Source organism: Scyliorhinus canicula, chromosome 18 (genome assembly GCF_902713615.1).
Source record: "Scyliorhinus canicula chromosome 18, sScyCan1.1, whole genome shotgun sequence".
NCBI classification, from domain to species: domain Eukaryota; kingdom Metazoa; phylum Chordata; class Chondrichthyes; order Carcharhiniformes; family Scyliorhinidae; genus Scyliorhinus; species Scyliorhinus canicula.
The window spans coordinates 90,696,553-90,707,032 of NC_052163.1; the positions used below are offsets into that span (position 1 = coordinate 90,696,553).

A 10,480-nucleotide genomic window follows, 5' to 3' on the forward strand; every position below is an offset into this window, starting at 1 on the left:
TACCAGCCCCATATATCACGGAAAGTACAAGCAAAATATTGTAGATGCAGGAGATCTGAGTCATCTTGTGCTCAAAACATCTATTCTTCTTCTCTCTCCACATATGCTGTCAGACATGAGTTTCCCAGCATTATTCAAAACATTATTTGTTTTGAGTAATGGTGTGCAAAATAGTTTTAAGATCAACAATTTCTCTTTTCCTCTTCCCTTCTCCCACTGGAGGCATGGGCCCACTCAGTTTTAGATCCACTGGCACGTCTCCAGTACCTTGCCCAAGTGGCCAGCCTTCAGGTATGTGCCACGCACTGTCAACAAGTGACATGAAGGACATCACACCCACACCTCTCCTCATACACACAGCATTTCCCAGCAGGTGTCACTTTATAGCTACGCTACAAGTAATAGGAATTCTGGCTATTCTGATGAAAGGCCATCTCAACCTGAAATGTTAACCGTTTCTCTCCACCAATGCTGCCTGGCCTGCTTTACATTTCCAATACTTTTTGTTTTTATTTTGGGAGTTCAGCTGCTTTGATTGTGCGAAGACTGACCCCCCTGCAAACATCACAGCTGCTATTTGTTAGATCCTGTACCCTCACTTCCACTGCTGCCTGCAAGGGCGGCACTGTAGCACAGTGGTTAGCACTGTTGATTCACAGCACCAGGGTCCCAGGTTCAATTCCAAGCTTGGGTCACTGTCTGTGCGGAGTTTGCACGTTCTCCCAGTGTCTGCATGAGTTTCCTCCGGGCGCTCCGGTGTCCTCCCACAAGTCCCGAAAGATGGACTTCCAGTGACAGCATGTAGGAGGAAGCTGCACGTTAGGTGGCTCCTGTCGAGGCTTGATTCTTTTTTTAAAGAGTTGAACTTTTGACAATTGAGTGTAGGAAGGCATAAGGAAAGAGGAAGATGTCGAAAAAACAGAAGAAAACCGCCTTGAAGAAGGGAGGGTGTGAGGGTTCGCCGTCGAGTGAAAGAGCCAGCCTGGTAGCTGGCAAGATGGCAGAGGCTGGGTGAGGCCGTGTTCCTCACAGTGGAAAAGATGACCAAGTTGATGGCTTTGGAACTGGAGAAGCAGTTCACAAAGCACATGGAAGTGACAAGGAAGGAGATGATGGCGGCCTTGAAGATGCTGGTGGATGAGGCAATTGCCTCGGTGAAGGCGGTTGTGCCGAAGGCATTGGCTGAGGTGCAGGAGCAGGGTGACAAAATCAAGAGAATGGAGGAAGCCATGTCGCAGCACAGCAATCAGCTCACCTCGATGGGGGAGGAGCTGCAGAGGGCTGCCGAGGCCAACAAACGGCTGCGAGCTAAATTGGAGGATCTGGAAAATAGATTGAGGCGGCAAAATGTGATGGTGGATAGGGGAGGAGGGAAAGAGAGAGACACCACTGGGTTACGTTAGTTATGCGGAACGCGAGGGGATTGGGAGGGCCAATAAAGAGGTTGACGGTGTTTGCGCACCTAAAAGGTTTAAAGGCCAATGTGGCTATGTTACCGGAGACTCATTTGAGGGTGAAGAATCAGCTGAGGCTCAGGGAGGGCTGGGTAAGCCAAGTGTTTCATTCGGGGTTCGACAGCAAAGCGCAGGGGGTAGCGGTTTTGGTCAGTAAAAGAGTGAGGTTGCAGGTAGAGAAGGTGGCGGTGAACGGGGGGGGGGGGGGGGGGGGGGGGGGGGGGGGGCCGGAGAAGAGAGAGAGAGAGAGAGAGAGAGGAGGAGGAGGATAGGGCCACAATGGAGGGGTTAGTAATGGAACAGGAGATAAAGGAGGCAATTGAAAGGATGCAATCGGGGAAAATGATAAGACCAGATTGGTTCCCAGTGAAGTATTATAAGGAATTTAAGGACGTGTTGGCGCCACTGATGGTGGGGATGTTTGAGGAGACGATAGGGAAGGGGGTGCTGCCACAAACTTTGGAGCAGGCCTCAATTGCCTTGATACTGAAGAAGGATAAGGACCCAACAGAATGTGGTCGCTACTGAATGTGGATGCAAAGATATTGGTAAAGGTTCTGGCGGCTAAGTTGGAGGGATGCCTCCCGAAGGTGATGGGGAGGACCAGACGGAGTTTGTGAAAGGGAGGCAGCTATTCTTGAATATTAGGAGGGTGCTAAATGTGGTTATGATGTCGGCTGAGGGAAAGAAGACAGAGGTGGTGGCTGTGTTGGACACAGAAAAGCCATTTGATCGGGTAGAGTGGGGTATTTGATTGCGGTGCTAGAGCGGTTTGGGATCGGGGTGAGGTTTGTGGAGTGCGTATGGTTATACAAGGAATCGAGAGCGACGTCCACACAAATAATATGAGTTTGGGATACTTTGCTCTGCACCAGGGGACCAGGCAGACATGTCCCATGTCCCCTCTGTTATTTGCGCTTGCGATTGAGCCTTTGGCCATTGCACAGAGGAGCTCGGGGGTGTGGAGGGGAATAGTGCGGAGATGGGAGTCAGGGTATTAAAAGACCTGTTCCTGGGAAGTCGTGTTGCAAGGCTCGAGGAGTTAAGGGAGAAAAATGGACGGGGGCAGGGGAAGTATTTAGGTACCTGCAGCTCCGAGACTTAGCCAGGAAGGAGGTTCAGAGCTTGCCGGAGGCACCAGCCCCCAGGTTATTGGAAGAGGTATTGACAGCAGGGGGAATGGAGAAGGGGTGGCATCGGCGATCTATGGAAGATTTTTGGGAGAGGATAAGGTATCCTTGGAGGGGATTAAAGCCAAGTGGGAGGAAGAGTTGGGGGAGGTTATGGAGGACAGTCTGTGGTGTGAGGTGCTCCAGAGGCTAAACGCCTCAACCTTGTGCACGAGGTTGAACCTGATACAGCTTGAGGTCGTGTATAGGGCGCACCTCACGAGGACGAGAATGGGCCGACTTTTTGAGGGGATAGAGGATGTACGTGAGTGCTGTTGAAGGAGCCCCGCAAACCATGTTCACACATTTTGGTCCTGCCCGTGCTGGAGGGAGGTTTTTAAGGTAATCTCGGGGGTGGTACATGCGAGAATGGAACCAGGATCCCAGAAGCCATTTTCGGGGTATCGGACCAGCTCGGGCTGCAGGCGGGTGAGGGGACAGATGCTTTTTTAACCTTCGCCTCGCTGATTGCCCGGAGGTGGATCCTGCTGGGGTGAAGGTCTGCTTCTCCGCCCTGTGCCTTGACTTGGCAGGGGGACCTGCTGGAATTTCTGACGCTCAAGAAGGTGAAGTTTGAGCTGAGGGGGAGGATGGAAGTGTTCTACAGTCCATGGGCATTATTTATCCTGCACTTTTAAGAATTGGATGCCATCGAACATGGGGTGGGGGGGAATTGAGGACATTGTTTATAGGATGACCATTGATTTGGTCTTTTTGTTTTGTCGTTTATACAATGTATGGGTCATAGAATCATAGAATTTACTGTGCAGGAGGCCATTCGGCCCATCGAGTCTGCACCGGCCCTTGAAAAGAGCACCCTACCATAAGACCACATCTCCACCCCAGACCCAGAATCCAGTAACCACTCCCAACCTTTTTAGACACTAAGGGCAATTTAGAATGGCCAATCCACCTAACCTGCACATCTTTGGACCGTGGGAGGAAACCGGAGCACCCGGAGGAAACCACGCAGACACGGGGAGAATGTGCAAACTCCACAAAGACAGTGGCCCAAGCCAGGAATCGAACCTGGGACCCTGGAGCTGTGAAGCAACTGTGCTAACCACTGTGCGCCCCCCCCCCCCTCTCATATTTGGGTTTGTATGATGAAGAGGATGCTGGTTGGGGGATTGATACTGTATGTTATTGTTAGTTATTTTTTTGTTGTGTATTTGATGAAAATGTGAAAATATATATATTTTTTAAACCTCAAGTCCTAAAGACATGCTGTTAGATAATTTGGACCTTCTGAATTCTCCCTCAGGTGCACCTGAACAGGCGCCGGAGTGTGGAGACGAGGGGATTTTCACAGTAACTTTATTGCAGTGTTAATGCAAGCCAGGGCGGCATGTGGCCCAGTGGATAGCACTGGGACTACGGCACTGAGGACCCGGGTTCAAATCCCGGCCGTGGGTCACTGTCCGTGTGGAATTTGCACATTCTCCCCATGTCTGCGTGGGTTTTGCCACCACAACCTAAAGATGTGCAGGTTAGGTGGATTGGCCATGCTAAATTGCCCCTTAATTGGAAAAAATATATATAATTGGGTACTCTAAATTTATTTTTAAAAAGTTAATGCAAGCCTACTTGTCACAATAAAGATTATTATTATTAAGTAATTAGAGTAGAATTAAATGTTTCAATCAATTGTGTGGCAGTAGTATCGCAAATGTTTTTTTTGTTATTTTTCATAATAAGAAACCAATGGCAGATCTTAGGATGCAACCTGGATTTTCCTTTCCCCCTCCCCACTGATGGACCATGGCTCCACAAGCACCAGGATCAGACCATAAGATGTTTGAGCTGAAGGAGGCCATCAAGTTTGCTCCGCCATTCAATGAGATCATGACTGATCGGAGATGATAATTCTAAACTCCACTTTCCCACCTTATCCCCATAACTCTTGATTCCCTGACAGATTAAAAATCTGACTATCTCAGCCTTGAACATATGACCCAGCCTCGACAGCTCTTTGCGGTGAAGAAAGAATTCCACAGATTCACTAACCTCAGAGAAGAAATTCCTCCTCTTCTGACTTAAATAGGTGACCACTCACTCTGAGATTATGCCGTCTGGTCCGAGACTCCCCCACAAGTGAAACATTCTTCAGCATCTCCCCTGCCAAGCCCCTTGAGAATCCTATATGTCTCAATGAGGTCATCTCTCATTCTTTTAAATTCCAATGAGTACAGGGTCCAACCTACTGAACCACTCCTCAGAAGAAAATCTCTCCATACCCAGGATCATCCTTGTGAACCTGCTCTGGACTACCTCCAATGCCAGTATATCTTTCCATACAATCGCTAGTGCAGAAGGTCATTCTGTGGTGTGCAAACCTCCAAAAGAGCACCTTAACTAAGCCTACTCTATCCCTGTCACCTTACCTAACCTGTACATCTTTGGTCTGTGGTAGGAAACTGGAGCACCTGGAGGAAACCCACGTCGACATTGGAAGAACATGCAAACTCCATGGTCGGAACCAAATCTGGATCTCTGGCGCTGAGACAACCATTATGCCCTCGCAATCACCATCTGCAGTGGTGGCATTTGAACCTGGATCCCCAGAGCATTGCCCTCTGGATTGCTAGTCCAGTAACAATGCCAGCAACTTCCCATTTTCCTTAGGGGACCAAAACTGCCCACAGTATCTTACAACTCTTCACCCAATAGGTCATGAGTTCAGCAAGTCGATTTGACCATGGGCAAAATTGTAGACAACCTGCTAGCCTCACCCTGCATCATCATGCAAATTTCTAAAGATGGAACTTTTAGAAATTGAAAAGCAACAATCCCGATTTTTCATACATCAAGGGTAGAGAAATCATCTATATAATCTCAAAAGTTGCTCTGGCTAAAAGCGACGAAACTTCAACCGCAGAGCTTAGTTGTGCAATAAACTGCATTTTCCATCTTCCTGCCAGTTACTTAACTATGGCTTAGAGTTAACTACTATGCAGGAACAGTATGAAATTGCATATGTTTTAAGTTTGAAATGTCCAGGCTACCAGCGAGTAAAGCATCTTGGATACTTCAACTTGTGACAAATGATGCTGCCGCCCCCTTAGATATACATAATCAACCCTTACCATTAACGCTGTCAAACACTGCAGAACTCTACTCCAGAGAAATGTTACTTGGCAACACTACCCGACCACCCCCCAAAAAGATTGAAGTGTTTTGAAGGGGGCGATAAACACCACGGTGCAGCAGCTGGAAATCAGTGGCATGATTTTCATATGAATAAATAATCCATAAGTTGATGTTTTATTACCAAAAATGAAATTGCCGCATTAAAAATCGAAAAGGGTCTCTGTCTGATAGCTCAGGATGTTGGAGGGATTTAATAAGCTGTTGGGTAAAATGAATTAAATCCAATCATTTGTCCTAAAATCAAATAAAAGGAAGCTTTCCAGTCCCCTTAATATGGCCGGGGGAGGGGGCGTTAAAATCGCTGGTGGTTGGAATCGAGCTGTTGTTTTCCACAGTGGCAAAGATATAGGTCGTTTTTAATTTTCTTTAATAAATGGGGGTGGGGGGGGGGCGAAGGAAAGATGAGGAGGGGGAGGAAAGACGAGAGGGGGGGGAAGAGGAGGACGAGAGGGGGGGGAAGAGGAGGACGAGAGGGGGGGAAGAGGAGGACGAGAGGGGGGGGGGAAGAGGAGGACGAGAGGGGGGGGGGGAAGAGGAGGACGAGGGGGGGGGGGGAAGAGGAGGACGAGGGGGGGGGGGAAGAGGAGGACGAGGGGGGGGGGGGAAGAGGAGGACGAGAGGGGGGGGAAGAGGAGGACGAGAGGGGGGGGAAGAGGAGGACGAGAGGGGGGGGAAGAGGAGGACGAGAGGGGGGGAAGAGGAGGACGAGAGGGGGGGGAAGAGGAGGACGAGAGGGGGGGGGAAAGAGGAGGACGAGAGGGGGGGGGAAGAAGGAGGACGACGAGAGGGGGGGGAAGAAGGAGGACGACGAGAGGGGGGGGAAGAGGAGGACGACGAGAGGGGGGGGAAGAGGAGGACGACGAGGGGGGGGAAGAGGAGGACGAGAGGGGGGGAAGAGGAGGACGAGAGGGGGGGAGAGGAGGACGAGAGGGGGGGAGAGGAGGACGAGAGGGGGGGGAGAGGAGGACGAGAGGGGGGGAGAGGAGGACGAGAGGGGGGGAAGAGGAGGACGAGGAGGGGGGGAAGAGGAGGACGAGAGGGGGGAAGAGGAGGACGAGAGGGGGGAGAGGAGGACGAGAGGGGGGGGAGAGGAGGACGAGGGGGGCGAGGGGGAGGAGGAGGAAGAGGGGGGGGAGGAGAGGAGGACGAGGGGGGGGGAGATGGAGGACGATGGAGGGGGGGGCGAGGAGAGCGAGGACGAGAGGGGGGGGGAGGAGGAGTGACGGCGTGGGGGGGAGAGCGAGGACGAGGGGGGGTGAGAGGAGGACGAATGAGGGGCGGGAGATCGAGGACGATGAGGGGGAGAGAGGAGGCCGAGAGGGGTGGGAGAGGGAGGACGAGAGGGGGGGTGAGAGGAGGCCGAGAGGAGGGGAGGCGAGGACGAGGGGGGGGGGGGACGAGGAGGCCGAGAGGGGGGGAGAGGAGGACGAGAGGGGGGGAAGAGGAGGACGCAGAGGGGGGAGAGGAGGACGAGAGGGGGGGGAGCGAGTGAGGACGAGAGGGGGGGGACGAGGAGACGAGAGGGGGGGGGGAGAGGAGGACGAGAGGGGGGGGGAGAGGAGGACGAGAGGGGGGGGGGAGATGAGGAGAGGGGGGGGGGGAGATGAGGACGAGAGGGGGGGGGGAGATGAGGACGAGAGGGGGAGATGAGGAGGGAGAAAGATGAGAAGGGAGAAAGATGAGAAGGGGGGAAGATGAGGAGGGAGAAGGGGGGAAGATGAGGAGGAAGAAGGGGGGAAGATGAGGAGGGAGATGGGGGGAAGATGAGGAGGGGGAAGGAGATGAGGGGAAGGAGATGAGGAGGAAGAAGATTAGGAGGAAGAAGATTAGGAGGAAGAAGAGGGGGAGGGAAGTTGAGGGTTTGGCATTTTTCTGCTGCACTCACTGCTACAGGGAATGGCCGGTGTTGGTTTGGCCGCAGCAGTGAGTTAGAGCGGGGAGGGGGTTCTCTCCGGTCTGTGTTGAGGGACACACGCAGCACCCCGGGGTGCCGAGCTCATTCCTCCACATCCCACCCCCACCCCCGGCCCAGCTCCGCTGCAGCCGCTTCAGCCGCCTTACCTGACTCGCTTTGTAAAACTGCTTCTTCAGGCCGGCCACCGACATCCTGGCCGCACACTTTAAACCCACAGCAACTGAGAAAGGTATTAACACGCGGCTGCTTGTTTTTTCTCCTTCCCCTCTCCCTCCCTAATTGTTATTTTCTTTCTCCCCCTCCTCTGCGCTCTCTTTTTCGTTTCAAACTGTAGCTGAGTGCAGCTCTCACTCTGTCAGGGATCTTACATGGCAACCGCAGCTACTTCCGGCAGCCCGCTGAAGAGCGCCACCCGCCGGCGGAAGGCTAAACCGCGGGTGGTCCTCCGAACACAGCGCCCCCGCCCCCGAACTCCAGCCATTCACTCCCTCCACGCGGTTCTCCAGGCACAGCGCCCCCTCTGTCGCACTCCAGCCATTCACTCCCTCCACACGGTCCTCCAGGCACAGGGGTACTCCAGATAGTCAAATCTATTGACATAGCGCCACCCATCTGCGTGGAAGACTGGAATTATCCATCTTTCGGTGAGCTGCTTGTGTTCAATTTTATGTTTATGAAATGGTCTTTATGAGGTGTGGTTTGCTCTGGAAGATAAAGGGTAAAGTCACTGAAACGAAATGAGAGAGTTATGAGTTGTTTTTTCCATCATTAAGTACCCAAAGGTAAGGCCTAGTTCAGGACATCCTGGACACATTAAGTTGCCCCTCAATTGGAAAAAAAAAGAACTGGATACTCTAAATTTCAAAGAAAGGAAGGAAAAATTATTTCATGGGATGTGGACGTTGCTGGCAGGGTCAGAATTTGTTGCCCATCCCTAATTGCCTGGAGCTGAATGGCTTGCCAGGCCATTTCAGTGGCCATTAAAAGTCAATGACCTTACTGTGGATCTGGATACACATGTAGGCCAGGCCAGGTAAGGGTGGTAGATTTCCTTCTCAAAGGACATTAGTGAACCAGATAGGCTTTTACTACAATTTTTGTTAAACGGAACAATTGGTGGCAAAATTGACTGAAACGGTCCTTAGGTTTTTTTATCACTGGTTTGATAGCTTATTTATTTCTTCACGGGAGGTGGGGGGTGGATCCATTAGGCGCGAAGCTCCAGCCGCGTTGGGGTCTCGCTTGAGCACATGTGGCTGGAGGATCCCTGGATGCTGGGTGCAAGCTGGCAGGAGCATTGCCTGAGTGCCAAGGTGGGAGTGCAAGGGTGACCAAGTGCCAGGATTGCACTGTAAAGGGCCAGGGGACAAGGTGGGCCATGCCCATAAAATGAGGGTGGAGGGGGGGTTTGAAGGGTGAGGAGTGGAGGGCAGATAAGTAGGAGCCTCCATGAGGTTAGGTGGTTGATGGGTGGGGGTCCTCAAACAAAGTGGGTGCTTGGGGGGGAGGGGCCTGAAGAGGGGGGACCCCCAAGGACTCCATAGCATGCTGTCCTCACTTGGAGGGGTGTGGGGTAGTGGTGTCCATGTATGTGGGAAGTGACGTTGCCCATTGGGGGGGGGGGGGGGGTGTCCACAAGCTAACTTAGAGATCAGGGTGCCCTTTCAAAATGACAGCCCAATCTCTGAGTTCAGCTCCCAGTGCTAAAACAAATACTACCTGTTGGCTAAACTGGTGAGAAAATCCCCAGGGCCCAAAAAAGTGACCGTGTGTCATTAAATAGTGGTGGAGAACTGGGAAACTTCCTGAAAAACCCACCTTAATTTAACATTGAAATTGTTTGGGAGAATCGGGTTCATAATGCGTGACTCAGAATTCCTACAGTGTGGAAGGAGGGAAAGAAGTCACAGCCTATCCAGCCTTTCCTTATAACTCAGACCATCAACTCCTGGTAGGATCCTCATAAATCTCTTCTGCACACTTTCTAGTTTAACAATATCCTTCCTATAATAGGGTGAGCAGAACTGAGCACAGTATTCCATGTATGGTCTTACCAATATCTTGTACGACTTCAACAAGACATCCCAACTCCTGTAGTCAATATTCTGACCAATAACACCTGGCGTGCTGAATACCACCTTCACCATCCTGTCCACCTGTGACTCCACCTTCAAGGAGCTTTGAACCCGTACTCCTAGATTTCTTTGTTCTGTAACTCTCCCCAACTCCCAACCATTAACTGAGTAGATCCTGCCCTGATTTGATCTACCAAAATGCATCACCTCACATTTATCCAAATTAAACTCCATCTGCCATTCATCGGCCCACTGGCCCAACTGATCAAGATCCTGTTGCAATCTTATATAACCTTCTTCACTATCCACTATGCCACCAATCTTGGTGTCATCTGCAAACTTACTAACCATGCCTCCTACATTCTCATCCAAATATAAAAAATAACAGTGGACCGAGCACCGATCCCTGAGGCACACCGCTAGCCACAGGCCTCCAGTTTGAAAAACAACCCTCCACAACCACCCTATGGCTTCGATCGTCAAGCCAATTTTGTATCCAATTGGCTACCTCACCCTGGATTCCGTGAGATTTAACCTTTTGCAACAACTTACCATGCGGTACCTTGTCAAAGGCCTTGCTAAAGTCCATGTAGACAACGTCGGCCGCACTGCCCTTATCTACCTTCTTGGTTACCCCTTCAAAAAACGTAATCAAATTCGTGCAACATGACTTTCCCCTTACAACGCCATGCTGACTTTCCCTAATTAGCCCTAGCC

At 51.3% G+C, this 10,480-nt stretch overlaps 1 protein-coding gene across 1 annotated transcript in view; it reads right to left on the reverse strand.

Annotated features, from left to right (window-relative positions):
• sh3gl1b (SH3-domain GRB2-like 1b) overlaps nt 1–8,074 on the reverse strand; it is a 189,179-nt gene extending 181,105 nt beyond the window's left edge. The window contains exon 1 of the mRNA XM_038776508.1: nt 7,835–8,074. Within this exon, the coding sequence (XP_038632436.1) occupies nt 7,835–7,879 (45 nt within the window). The 5' untranslated portion in view covers nt 7,880–8,074. The remainder of the gene's footprint in view (nt 1–7,834) is intronic.
• Between the last annotated feature and the right edge of the window lie 2,406 nt (nt 8,075–10,480).